General features: G+C 38.5%; 1 protein-coding gene across 1 annotated transcript; it reads left to right on the forward strand.

Annotated features, from left to right (window-relative positions):
• The first annotated feature begins 9324 nt into the window (after positions 1–9324).
• LOC124461343 lies at positions 9325–9981 on the forward strand. The gene has a single exon (XM_047012870.1). It carries the CDS (start codon positions 9325–9327, stop codon positions 9979–9981), a length of 657 nt encoding a protein of 218 aa, XP_046868826.1.
• Positions 9982–15108: the final 5127 nt, after the last annotated feature.

The raw sequence follows: 15108 nt of genomic DNA on the forward strand, positions 1-15108 counted from the left end.
TGCTTTTGATTGCTCTTCAAGTCAAACATTATTTACGGAAATCAATTTTTTTTTTTTTAATTTAACTATCTGGTTGATCGCAAAACGCTGAAACAGAAATTACATCATCAAGTCAGAGTATCAATTGACTACCATCCTCCATAGTTCGCAAAAACTTGGTTGAAGGTCGCCGAATGGATACTACTTAATACACTAGGCACTTACCCCATAGTTTATTCGCTGAAAGGCCTTCCATCGATGCACTGTGGGAGGGTGTTTATATGATGATTTCTCCTTCGCGCTTTATGACCACCATTAAATTCCGTTCACTCACTTTGCTTTTACATTTACTCTATTTTACGTTACTCTCGACTTGAATTATTTAGTATAACTTTAACGAGATTTTAATTGATTCAATATTTGACTTATTTACATTCTTTCTTTTTTTTTTTTTTTTGTTTAACTTGATTAGGAATTACAATTTAAAAATAAGATCAGAAATGAAGATATCGGGACCTAAAGATTCCGTTCCAAACGAGGTTAATTTCAAAAAAAAAATTTGTAGGAGCTTTCGAGGTGGTCACATGGAATGCGCTAAATAGGGCAACAGCAAGCAGTATCCAGAATTTGGCTAAAAGACAAACTTTGTCTGGGTCAGCAACGTCAGAAGGTTAGGTAGGCCACTGCCTTTAAAACCTTGCCATACAAAAATCCGGTTCACCGAAGGTTAGGACACCTTTCGGGAAAAGAGACACTTTGGCCGCACCGTAAGCCTTAACTTAGAATCGTTGTGGCACTGCCGGTGTTTAGTTGGCGGTGTCTTCTCAATGTCCGAATGCCAATTCCAGAAGGCAACGACAACCGAAACTTCGGATGCACGTGCTCCGGCACCAGAAATGGGTATTTGAAAACTCGCCGGTTTTCCAGAAAATAATCTTCCCAAACCGAAGCTATCACGAATATTGGCCAGAAAAAGTAAGGTTTCCAATCTAGGATATAGAGTAAGATGCAGATGGCGGCGAGGTAAAAATTTTAGTTAACCTACATACCTGCTATGATTTATAACCAAAGATTTGGACTACAGTTTTTTTCTTTTTACACACTTTTCTCCTCAGAATTAAAAATGAAAATGAAGCCTAAAAAATGAAGCGCGTTGCCACCTCAAGAAAAACGATAGATTATTTATCGCTATCCCCCTATTATGCGTTTATCGATCGAGCGATACCAATATTTTTATTTATTGATTGATCGCTATTGGCAAAGTGGCGCGTAAAGACGTTAAGTTTAAAAATTTGAAAGTTTAAACTAGCGCACGCTACAAGATCTCATTTACATTTTTGCAACTCTTTGGGTTACTCTGTCCCCGTCCCGGATTTCGAGTGCGTGTGTGTATGTGTGTTGTGTTGTTTATGTTTGCAGCGCAGACATAAAAAGTGCCAATCCCTTCAGTCTCTGGGGTGCTGTCTTAATATTGAATGTGTTGGCAGTTTTCACAAAAGTCTTTAAAGAAATTTTGGCTAGAAGAACTTCAAATAGCAAATTATGCAAAAAATAATAATAAACTTTCATAAAAAACGTCCAACTTGAGGGTAGGGGGAAGAGAATTTCCTTGATTGTCTCAATGTGAAAACATTTTGTGCTAATTTCGAGTTAAAAGGGAGAGAGAGAGTGAGAGTCTTGTTGCGATTTGGGTCTAGGGCCTGCAGCAATTGTTTTGGGTTAGGCAACAAGAAATTAGTTTGGCATATCAAAAAAGGGTTCTTTCACAATCTTTATCAGGTATTTGTTTATACAGCTGCATTCTTTTTTTAGTTGAGGACTAATTTTATTACATTTTGCCTTTGCTTTAAGCCAACGGCAATGTCAGTTCTTTTTCGGACCCTCTTTCACTTTTGGATTGTTGTTGCTATTTATACGAAATGGCTTTTAAAATAGGCAAATAAGTACTTTGTAAGTACATTCTTTTTTTTTTTTCGAGGACTAATTTTATTACATTTTGCCGTTGCTTTAAGCCAACGGCAATGTCAGTTCTTTTTCGGGCCCTCTTTCACTTTTTGATTGTTGTTGCTATTTATACGAAATGGCTTTTAAAATAGGCAAATAAGTACTTTGTAAGTAAATTCTTTTTTTTTTTTGTTTTAAGGGAGGCGCCAGCCTGTTGGGTGCGGATGTGGTGGGCGTAACTGACTTGCCGCCCTTTTGGCAGACACTCGTAAAAATAAGTCAAGAAACTAGCGAATTTGGTCTCTTTTACTCAATATTCTTCTATCTCTCTCTCACTCTCATTCTGTCTCTGTAATAACGATGCCATTCAAATGCTAAACAAAAAAGGCGGCAAAAAGTTAAAAAACTTTTGTTTTGTTTTATTTATTATACGTATTTGGTTGCTGTTGTTGTTGTTGTTGTTGTTGCAGTTGTTTTGGGTTATAAAATGAAACGAATGTAGACAAAACTTTGGCCCCGTTTTGAAAGTTGCACAAGCTATGCAGACAGAGACACGCCCTCAGCGATTCCGACAATTGGGTTAGAAATGGAGTTAAATATGTACAGTGGTAAATGTCTAATATAATTAGGCCTAACAGTTTTGCCACTTTGCATAGTGAAATCTTGGGTATAAGCCGGTTCATGTTTATTTTTAGTTCCATATCATATCTTCAACGATAAAACTAGTTGCGAATTACAACTAAATGAAGCCAAAACAGATTGGCAAAGCTTAGAACTATTTTTGTTTTCATTTTGTAACTACAGTCGTAATTTTTGACTGGCTAATACTTAGAGTTTAATGAAAATTTAAAAAACATAGAAATAATTTGTATAATGGAAAATAAGGTTCAATATTTTTGACAGATTTTCTAACTGCATTGGTCCCACCGTTGCTGTCGAAAGCGACGCTGGAATGCGGCCGGAAACAATAAAAAACTCCGTCTCACACACACACACAGTCACATACAAACACACACACACACATTGTGCCCTGCATAAAAAACTGCTTATTACGTCGTATAGTGAGTAGAGATTACGGTCTTTGTAGGCGGCAACGGCAACGGCAATCTGTGCGATCAGCTGATTGCAGCCTTCGGTGAAAAGACGTCTAAATCTGAGATGCGCCGTCAGTTCGAGAAACGCAAATGGCAACCTAGCGAAAGATTTGCCATATACATGGAGAATAAGCTAATGCTGGCTAATCAAGTCAACATCGACGACGAGGAGCTTTTGGATCAGGTCATCGAAGGCATCCCGGACAAAGGTCTGCGCACACAAGCGCGCATCCAATGCTTCACTAGTCCTAGACAAATGTTAAAGGCATTTGCTGGGGTGCACCTTGATGTCGCTGAGCAAACTACAAAGGACACAAACACCGGCACCAGACGTCATGAGTTACGTTGCCGCAACTGTAACATTAAAGGACATTTGTGGAAGGATTGCAACAAGACGATTAGAGCCCGTGGCTCATGTTATGTTTGCGGTTCAATGGAACACTGGGCAGCTAAATCGCCGGCCAAGACGCGCTATTCGACTAAGGACAACTTCCCAGAAACAGCTAAGAAGACCGAATCAGCCAGGAGCAGTGGCCCAAATGACGACGACTACCCAAGCAAAAGCCGCCTCCATACAACCCAGCACAACAACAATTATGTAAGAAGATTTAAGATAAATTTTGTAGACATTCCTTATCATTCCATTATTGTAGCGTGCCTCGTAGACTCGGGGAGTCCAATCTCTATAATTAAGAAGAAGTTCCTACCCGTCGAAGGGCAAATATCTTCAGTCGATACACCCTATCACGGCATTAATGAAAGCCAACTAATTGTTTTTGGAAAAACATTATGTTACATTATGAAAAATTCAAATAAAATTTACTTTCACTTAGTTATTGTCTCCGACGAGTCTATGAGATGCGACGCTATTTTTGGAAGGGATTTTTTGGAAGCATGCGATATAAAATTAGATTTAGATTGTTTAAAGACTGCCATAGTAGAAGAACGTAAATGTTTAAGTAAAATCATCACAAGCGACTTGTCAGCAACACAAAACAAAAATAACGATAATAAAAAAACAGGTGTTGAAAATTGTAATGGAAAAGAAGACGAAATTGTTAGTGAAATATCAGAAATGAAAGTCAAGAACATTTATGTAAAGGTAGATAAAACTGATGAAATGCTTAATGTATGTGAAGATGTTAATGTACACAAAGAAGTTAACGACAAATTTTCTAATGAATATGAACATGTGAATGAAGAGTTTAATAATGTAAATGAAAATGTTACTCTTAATGAACAAGTAGTTAATGCAAAAGATGTGAATGAAAATATGTTTAATGATAATGAAACAAAAATTACAAGAAAAGAAGTATTTAGTGCAGACAAAAACACAAAAATTGATCACAAACCACAAGATACACTAACAAACGAGACTTTCATAGGAGAAACCAGGAAACAATGAAGAGAAATTGTACTTGGTAGATGATTTTGACAAGAGCATGCTAAAGATTTGCCACATTAACGAAGACGATTTAGAATCAGAACACGTGATTAGTAAGGATATCGAGTATAAAACGCGTCGCCAATTTCAGCAATTAGTTAGAAACAAGTATATTGATGCCTATAGACCAGAAACACCAGATATCAAGTGCTCAATGAAGCTAAGCTTACAGAATTCTAAACCGTTTAGTTGTGCACCTAGGCGATTAGCATATACAGAGAAGGAAAAGCTACAACTTTTGCTGGATGAATACCTAAAAGAAGGAATTATTAGGCCAAGCGATTCTGAATACACGTCACCCATTGTGTTAGTAAAGAAAAAAACTGGGGATATACGTTTATGCATAGACTTTAGAAAGTTAAATAAAATTATTGTTAAAGACAATTACCCCCTACCACTAATTGACGACTTATTGGACAGACTAGTAAACAAACGGGTCTTTTCAAAATTAGATTTGAAGAACGGATATTTTCATGTCTTTGTTGACGAAGAGTCAGTCAAATACACATCCTTTATTACACCACTTGGACAATATGAGTTTTTAAGAATGCCAATGGGGATAAAAAACGCATCATATGTATTTCAAAGATTTATTAACCGAATTTTTGAAGATATGATTCGAAAAGGAGAAGTCCTCGTCTACATGGACGACATCATGATAGCTAGTGCGAATATAAAGGATCATATGCAAACGTTAGAAGAAGTATTTGAAAGATTAGTTTAGAACAAATTGAGGTTACGAATGGATAAGCATAAAGTACCTGGGCTACAAAATTACGGAGAATGGAATTAGTGCAGATGATAAGGGCTTAGATGCAGTTAAAAATTTCCCAGTACCAGACAAAATACATGCGGTTAAGAGTTTCTTAGGATTATGCTCGTACTTTCGAAGATTTATAAAAGATTTCTCAATAATAGCCAAGCCTTTATATGATTTAATGAAGAAAGATAAAGAGTTTAAATTTGGAAAGATTGAACTAGACTGTTTCTTAATGCTCAAACAAAAACTTATTGAGGCACCTGTATTGTCAATTTACGATCATAGAGACGAAACAGAACTGCATTGCGATGCAAGCGCTTTGGGTTTTGGCGCAGCCTTGTTACAGAAGAAAGCGGATAGCAAATGGCATCCGATATTTTATTTTTCCAAAAGAACGAGCGAAGTTGAGTCAAAATATCATAGTTTCGAATTGGAAACGCTAGCAATTGTATATGCCTTGCGTAGATTCAGAATATATGTTCAAGGGAAACGTTTCAAAATTTTAACAGACTGCAACTCCTTGACGCTTACTTTAAACAAAGTAGAATTAAACCCCAGAATAGCAAGATGGGCGCTCGAGCTCCAAGAATATGACTACGAACTAGTACATCGATTGGGAAATCAAATGCAGCATGTGGATGCTTTAAGTAGATGCGCCAATGTTATGGTAATAGAGCCCAACAGTATTGAGGATAATTTAGTTATTTGCCAGGGGAAAGATCTAGAGCTGCAGGAAATTAAGAAAATGCTAGAGAATTCAGAGCACAAATGGTATGAGATGAGGAACGGGGTTGTTTATAGAAAAACGAATGATAAAATTCTTTTTTATGTTCCTAAAGATATGGAGAATCATGTCCTATATAAGTACCACGATGAATTGGGTCACGTAGGTAGGGATAAAATGTTAGATGCAATAGGGAAGAGTTACTGGTTCCCAAATCTTAAAGATAAGGCGACAAAACATATACAAACTGTTTACGATGCGTAGCTTTCTCTCCCAAATGCGGCAAAGGGGAAGGGTTTTGAACAGCATCCCAAAAGGGGACAAACCATTTGACTTAGTCCATATTGACCATTACGGTCCGATTGAAGCAGGAAGAGCAAAGAAACATATATTCGCAGTAGTGGACGGGTTTACAAAGTTCGTTAGACTATATACGACAAAGACAACGAGTACCAAAGAGGTGATAGAAGCATTAAAAACATATTTCAGGAGTTATAGTAGGCCAAATGTATAGTTTCCGACAGGGGTAGTTGTTTCACTTCATCAGAATTCGAGACGTTTTTAGATAGTCAAGGTGTGCAACATGTAAAGATAGCGACAGGATCCCCGCAAGCCAACGGGCAAGTAGAAAGGCTAAACCAAAGTATGGGACCTATGATAGCAAAGTTAGCAGAACCAGACAAGGGAAATCATTGGGACACAGTTGTCGAGGATTTAGAACACGCACTGAACAACACCTTTCACAGAAGCATCAAGCAATACCCCAGCATAATGTTATTCGGAATAGCTCAAAGAGGAAACGTTATAGACGAATTTAGAGAAAAGATTGAAGAATTGGATAGTGCAGAAAGCCCAATAGACTTAGAAGAGATAAGAAGATTAGGAGCTTCACACATTCGTCGATCACAAGAATATAACGAAGGGCTCTACAACAGCAAAAGAACTTCAGCAAGAGAGTATAAAGAAGGCGACTATGTTATGGTTAAGAACTTTGACAGCACAGCAGTTATATCTCGTAAGCTTATCCCAAAAAGCAAGGGACCATAACATAAGTATATCTTATAATAGTGTATGTTAAATTTTAACCCTGAATTGTATAGCGTATATGAACAGTAAGATCAGGAGATCTTATATTGTGAGGACGGCCGAATTGTAGCAGGCTCTCTCTCTTTCTCTCTCTGTGACCACTCTGGCATATTTCTCAGAGAGCGAACGATTATGAGATCTGCGAGAGTTATGAGAGAGAGCAAGCGTGGCAGTCTAAGCAAAACGGTTGAACAAGGCGGTCGTGTAATTAATTCTAAGTTCACCCATTGTGTACCTAACCTGAATAAGAACTGTGTTACTAAAAGAACATTCATATAAACCCTTAATTGAACTAAACTAATAAAGATACCTAAAGCTAAACTCCTAGTTGCATCCTATCATACACTTGAAATCAGAACTCTACTTCTATAATCTGAAAATCTTTTCTGTCTAATGAATTAATTATAAAAATCCAACTACATTAAGTATTTTTTTGTTATGTTCATAAGATGCTTAAAAAATGTACTAAGTTCAATTCAAAGAATTAATCTAAGCCGTGAGGTATTCGTAAGTTGGCAGAATCATTTCCAATGTGTCTGCCCAGAGTCATGTCTCGTACAGAAGGTCCTTTATTGTTGTCTTCCAGACTTACATTGCTTGAACGAAAATAATTGGCCTCTCTCCTGTGTGTGTGCTCAGTGGGGGATTTATTTTGAACACATTTATATGTTGTAGGTACTTATTGATTTTTCGGATGCATTCATGTCCATTTTATCAATGGCCAATCATTTGTCAAGCGCACCTGTTCAATGTATCGTTATTTTTGTCTCCTCTTTTTTGGTTCAATTCTTTCTCTATTTATGTGTATCTATTATAATTGAGAGTCAATGAACCAAGCTAACCAAATGTACTTGCATTTGGGGCAACTAGCCAATTATTGTTTGCAATTTGAACACATCAAATGATGCAAATTATGGTCTTTAAAATGCATTTCTGTCACTTTGAAGTGAGTAAAGGAAGGAAACCTTTCTCTTGCACAGATCTCATTTACATTTTTGCAACTCTTTGGGTTACTCTGTCCCCGTCCCGGATTTCGAGTGCGTGTGTGTATGTGTGTTGTGTTGTTTATGTTTGCAGCACAGACATTTGCATACCAAGATATGAGAAGGAATGTCGTTTGCATAATAATTTAACGCATTACCTTCATCCAAACCCGACAGTTCCAACCGACGTCATGTCCGTCTCCTTTAATCTAATAGTTAAGCATAAGTAAGACTAATGGAGATGAGGTTGAGTTGCTTTACCCAAAAGGATTTACGCTTCTTGAGTTCGCTAACGAGGCTAAATTCTATGAGGTCAAGTTGTTGCACCCACATCCACGACAGTGCTGCTCTCTGCTATAGTTATAAAGCATACGACACGTATGCCAAGTGGCTTAAACGTTTTGAACACTTAAAAATGTTTTGTGGTTAATTAGTCTATGATGTGACAGAGATAGGACCTAGAGACAGGACAGACTCGTGTGTTAGCCAAATGTTTGTCACCTTTAATTGATTTGATAAGTTAACCAACTTTCCAAAAAAATTTACATATTCTGTCTCATATCTTTATCGAGAAAGTCCTGCAAGCTCTCGCTGTGAATTGAGCTGAGGGTTTCTTTTTTTCCCACTTTTGCACTCAGCATGAACTTTGCGGCTTTTAACGAGCCCCATAAAATCTTTGTCCTCAAGTTGCAAGCACTCGTTGCGTGTTGCAAGTGAAAACTTCCAATTGTTGTTTGATGTGGGTTGCGTCGTCGTGTGGTGCATTGTGCAAGAAGTTTTCCCCAATTTCGCCTTGTACGTTTTATTTATTTCTAAATTAAAAAAAGGAAAAGTGTCTTTCATTCATTTAATTAATATAAAAACGAAGGTAAATAAATTATTTTAAGTAAGCTTTCATTTGTCAAAGAATAAAATAATGAGAATAAATCTGTTATTCTGCTGCCAAACGGTAAACATTATTTCACATTCAAAGGCAAACTAGGTGATTTACAATGTCTCAGTCAGAGGCGACTGGTAAATAAAACATACAACTGCATAGGAACCAAAGGAGTTCAGCAGAAATTGTATAAAATCTATGTGTGCAAGGATTGGCATTAAGACACTAAGCTCACATCTCAGTCTCACATGGCTCGGTCGTAGGGCACTTCTCACATGAGTGCTAATTGAACTGAATTTTAAATGAAAGTAAACAAAACGAGAAGCCGCAAGTTTGAAGAAAGAAAGTGAGTTGACTTCTTTAGAGGGAATTGAGCTTCATTGGTGGTGTGAAAATTCTTAAGCCCCCAGTTCTTGTTTAGTTTTTCAACGAAATGGATCGAACATTTGCTGGCTTAGCTCTTTTGCTATGGTTTCTACTGTCTTCTGCTACGGCTTCCAGCAGTAACAGTAGCAATAGTCACCTGAAACGCTTTAGTAGATCGCTTATCTTTCCGCCCACCACACCGACACGTGTACAATTTATTGGCGGTATCGGTATACCTGTTATTGGTTTACATTTCGAATCAGTTACATCTGGCTATGTGTTGAAAGCAGAATACTTTCTGCCCACCAATTCACCAAAGATCACGCGCGTCTATCTCAAACCGATGACCGTATCGGTCAGAGAGAAGGAGACAAATGGAAATGAGCAGTTTGACTATGGTGCCATATATCGTTGGATTATTTATCGTGGCATTGAGATGATATTGGACAATATGGGACTACCCGGACGGAGTTGTTTGCTACGAGTGATTTGTGAACATGCAGCTGTTCCCTTGAGCAATGAAAGCGGTTTACTTGGCGAGATTCTACACATTACATTAACTCCATCGAGTTCGAATGACAAACTAACGCATCGAATGGATGGTGAATATCAAGAGTCTGAACATTATGGCAAACGTGGTGGTGATTGTAATGCAGCCTATGCCAAAAAGTGTTCAAAATCACCCATGGATCTGATTAGTATTATAATGAAAGTGAATAAATGAAAATGAAACCTGATTGATTGTTATACAATGATTACATTAAGTTTGGTGACAATAAGTGAATGTGATGTGTCCACGTAGCGAATGTTAGTTAGTTAGTTAGTTTTTCTGTGTGTTTAACTAACTAAAGCCTATCTGAAACTTTGTGTAAGACATTTTTTTTTGGTGCGCACAACATAAACTGCAATCACGTACAAGCAGGTGTGACAATTACAAAGTTGATAAACATAATAATTAGTTTTCGCACACGTTGTCAGCATGATCTGCATGCCCAATCAGCATCAGTTGTAATTAAACATACGAAACACCCAAGCAAACACACACACACACACACAAAGGGAGAGAGTAACACAAATACGCAACACAATGTAAGCGAAATTATTACGAGAGAGCGGTTACTGAGGGGGAGAGACACAACTGTTTCATTCCTCTGCTTAATTCAGTTAAATTTAAATACCAAATATAATTTATATGAATTATATGTATATATATTGAAGCCATTAATACATGGCACTAATACAAATTTATTAATGTCACCAAACACCTTTAACCTTAAAGGTTAATCAGAACACGTAGGAAAACACTCTCTCCCTCTGTCTACATACATAAATGCAACACAAATCAAAATATTAGTCGCTCTGGTCGCCGGCGACTGGAGGGACAAAAGCGACAAAGCGGCGACACAATGCTTGTTTGTCCCGGCGTTCGGCAAGACATTTGGACATTTGATTTGGCGACTGGAGCGACAACTGTCGCTAGGTTGTCGTTCCGGTCTTGAAAGCTAGGACATGCACTGTTAAATGTCGCCGCATTTTTAAAGGGAGTGTCGCCAGCTTGTCCCCGGGGACAAGCGACATGTTCCCGGGGAATCCCCGGCGATTCCCCGGCGACCGGTACTGAAGGGAATGTTGTTGCTTTTGTCGCCAAGACGATGATAATTATGATTATATGATGATAGTGAAATAATTTGCCACTTGATGCCAATTTCATTGAAATGACAAACCAACCAAGTAAGATACTCTGCCTGGGTGGCCTGCATCTTAAGGATAAAAACAATTGACCAACTTAATAGCATTATGCAAATAATCAGATAGATATTTACATACATATAACATACATGTACTGTATATATGTTAGAGTTGGCTTTGGCATCATCTGCTATTTTGTTGCAATAATCTACTTTTGCTTTGAAAATTTCCAATAAACTTAAAGTCTTTTATTACTTTTTGGCTTAGATTAAGCCCAAGACTTGTTGAACTCTTAAGATATGATATATTCAATAGAAATGATTTACACAAAGGTTCGTTGGGTTAACAGTTTGGGTAATTTGAAATATTTTTCATCAAACTTACTAAAGTTTTTGTTTTTAATTAACGCCTCGATTTTTATAGATTTTCTCATTTCAACCAAAAACTTTATAGTTTATTTGAGGAAAGTTTATAATGAAATTTTTCGTTCTAATTCTTAATCTACTCTTTATCTTTGGTTTTCTACATTGTATCTATTACCTAAAGTATTGGTCAAAAGTTAAAAGAAAAGTAAATATCAAAAACCAAGTACTTTTGTTTCGTCTTATAGATTTAGTAGCCAAAATCTACAAATGTTATGAAAATCAACGATTAGTAATCCAAATTAAGAAGAGGTCAGTAGCGGATCTAAAGGCTAAATTCCCCCTGATTGATTGTTTAATTAATGAAACTATCCCCAAGAGTTAATGAATTTTTCAATTTTTGAGTACAACTTTTAAAATACAAACATTAAATATAAAATTTATATATTTAAACTAATTTATTTTGCTAAAAATCATATTAAAATTTAAAATCCAGTTTTGATTAACTTCAAAAAAAGGTCGAAATGTAGACAAACACCAAAAACGAAAGACCCGCCTTATTACACATACTGTAAACCATGTTTTTTGAATATAGTACAATATACTATAACAAAAATATTTGGGACCGACGGTTAGTTGGTTAAGGCGAAGCCCTTTACACTAATTGTGATGGCGCCCACGGGTATGTCCATAAAAAAGATGGAATCTGCAGTTGCAAGCTTTGCCGTTCTTTTTTCGCTTCATGTAGTTTGAATTCCCAACTACTTTTAGCGTTGAACATATGGTATGGCCATTACAATTGTGGATTCTTTAGCGAAGTCTTTTGATGATAGAACTTTTGGTTGGTTTTTGAAATAGCTATACAGACAACCTGCTCACCTTTTGTGCTGCCTATGATTTAAAATCTTACAAATAAATCAGTAAGATTGACCTGAAGCCCCGCTCAAACAAAGTTTTTTGATTAATTAAGAAACTTTTATCACATCCATCATATATGCCATGGGCCATTAGAGGTTCAATGCTTTGCTGTTCTTTCAGTGGTTCTTGGTTTACATTTATTGAATTAATTCCTTTTTTTGGAGGGTAATTATTCTTTGCTGCAGTCAATGACTGATTTCATTTTTTCATCTTTTCTTCATTTTTTTTGCTGATTGTCCCCTCTTTTTATACCATACACCCATAGGGTGAAATGGTATATTAAAGTCGCCAAAATGTATGTAACAGGCAGAAGGAAGCATCTCCGACCCCACAAAGTATATATATTCTTGATCAGGATCAAAAACCGAGTCGATCTAGCCATGTCCGTCTGTCCGTCCGTCCGTCCGTCCGTCCGTCCGTCCGTCCGTCCGTCCTTATGAACACCTAGATCTCGGAGACTATAAGAGCTAGAACCACCAAATTTGGTATGCAGTCTCGTGTAGTATGTACGCTTATCGAGTTTGTTTTTTTGCCACGCCCCCTTCCGCCCCCAGAATTTACATAAAACTGTTTTTCTTAAGAAGTATAGCAGATAGAAACATCAAATTTGGTTTATATACTCGTTTAGTTAGCGCGCAGAAAATAATTGTTCCAACTTTTTGCCACGCCCCCTTCCGCCCCCGGAATTTACATAACTCTGATTTTCTTAAAAACTATGAAAGCTACCGACATTAAATTTGGTATGTAAGTTAGCCTCATAGACGCGCAGATATTGACTATTTAAAAATTTTGCCACGCCCATTTCCGCCCCCGAAAATTAAACAAAACTGATTTTCTCGAAAACTAACAAAGCTAAACTCACCAAATAGTATGTATATTGGCTTAGTATGCGCGCAGAATACATATATTTTAATATGTTTCCGCCCCGAAAATTAAACAAAACTGATTTTCTCGAAAACTAACAAAGCTAAACTCACCAAATAGTATGTATATTGGCTTAGTATGCGCGCAGAATACATATATTTTAATATGTTGCCACGCCCACTTCCGCCTCCATAATTTAGAAAAAACCGATTAGCTCTTGCAATTTTATGACCATCGCGATCAAATTTGGCGGACTAATAAATCTTATCTATTTCTATCAAACTACCAAATTAGATTGAAATCGGACTAGAAACATACAAAATATACGTATGAACGTATTTTGCTACGCGATCCATAAGGGCAGAATTGGCCGTTGGCTAGTGGCGGCGCTAGAGTGCTTGTGTGTTTGTAGAGTGAGCGAGATAGCAAACGGTATGAGGCATGTTAAAACAATTTAGTAGACATACATTTGGTTTTCGAAATTCTAAATATTTGTTTCACCTGGTGTATGGTATACCCAAGTCGGCGAGACGACTTACTTACTTCATTTTTCTTGGATGCGATTATTTCTGGTTCAACAATTTCAAGTTGATTTTTGACATTTTGTGCAAACATTTTGTGAGTTTTGTTCTGCGTGTGTGTGAGTGCAATTGTTTTTTTTTTTTTTTTTAATTCATTTATTACATAAATAACAACAAAATATATATATATTACAAATTTAAAGCTGCAAATACGTATAGGGGGGGTTTCTGCGGGACGTCCCATGGGGAATTGCTTCGCAAAAACCTATAACCCTTTACGTATGGCCATTTCTTTCACGTTCTGCCTTTCTTAGGCTGATTCCCACGAAGCCTGTAAAGCTGCTCACTGCTTCCCACGCCGCCGCGTCTGCCAGCATTGTGGGCACCAGGTTCTAGGTAGTCAGCACAGTGCCGACCGTTTCCTCCAGGAGCCGCCGTTGACTAGTGAATCGCCTGCATGCGAAGAGGGCGTGTTCCGCGTCCTCTACCATTCCTTCACCACATGTCAGGCAGTACGGCTCAGCCTCGTGTCCGAATCTGTGGAGATAGGATCTGAAACAGCCATGTCCTGTGATGAACTGCGTCAGATGGAAAGTCGCCTGTCCATGCTTCCGTTCAATCCATGGCCTGATCGTGGGGATAAGGGTGTGGGTCCACCTACCCTTGCTAGATGAATCCCATCGCTCTTGCCAGATGGCTAAGCTTTGCATCCTTGCGTCGTCGCTAGCTGTCCGCTTTGGTGTACCGTTCCTCTTTGCGTCCGCGATGTTCCTGGCCTCGTCCGCAAGTAAGTTAATGGGGATCATGCCTGCAACCACCAGCGCAGCATCCTCAGAGACCGTCCTAAAACCGCTGCAGACCCTTAGCGCGCAGAGACGGTAGGTAGCGGTAATGCCCCTACTGTACGCCGTAGTGTGTATGGCGTTGGCCCAGATTTGTGCCGCATACAAAATGACCGATTTCAGCACACTCATCAGGAGTAGTCTCCGCTCCTGTTTCGGTCCTCTCGTGTTCAGCATTAGCCTCGATAACGCCTGTCCTGTGCTCGCTGCTTTCCGTTGAACGTTCTCCAAATGCTCTCTGAAGCATAGACGGGTGTCTAGCCACACGCCCAGGTACCGGATGGCTCGCTTTGAGGTGATTGTGGAACCTTCTACTTGCACTGAGGCATGCTCAACTGTTTTCCTACTGATGATCAGAACCGCCTCCGTTTTTTCGGCTGCCAGGGCTAGGCCAACCGACTGAAGCCACCGCGTGATGCTGGCTATAGCTTGCGAGGCCACTGATTCTGCCTTCTCCAGCTCCTTGGCAACAACAACAATAGCCACGTCGTCAGCATATCCGATGGCTTCGCAACCTGGCGGGAGTGGGAGACGCAGCACTCCGTCGTACATCAGGTTCCAAAGAAGCGGACCCAGAACCGAGCCTTGTGGTACTCCAGCAGACACATAACGACTCTTAGGGCCGTCGGAGGTGCCGTATCTTAGGATCCTCTGC

Source organism: Drosophila willistoni, unplaced genomic scaffold, assembly GCF_018902025.1.
Source record: "Drosophila willistoni isolate 14030-0811.24 unplaced genomic scaffold, UCI_dwil_1.1 Seg37.1, whole genome shotgun sequence".
NCBI classification, from domain to species: domain Eukaryota; kingdom Metazoa; phylum Arthropoda; class Insecta; order Diptera; family Drosophilidae; genus Drosophila; species Drosophila willistoni.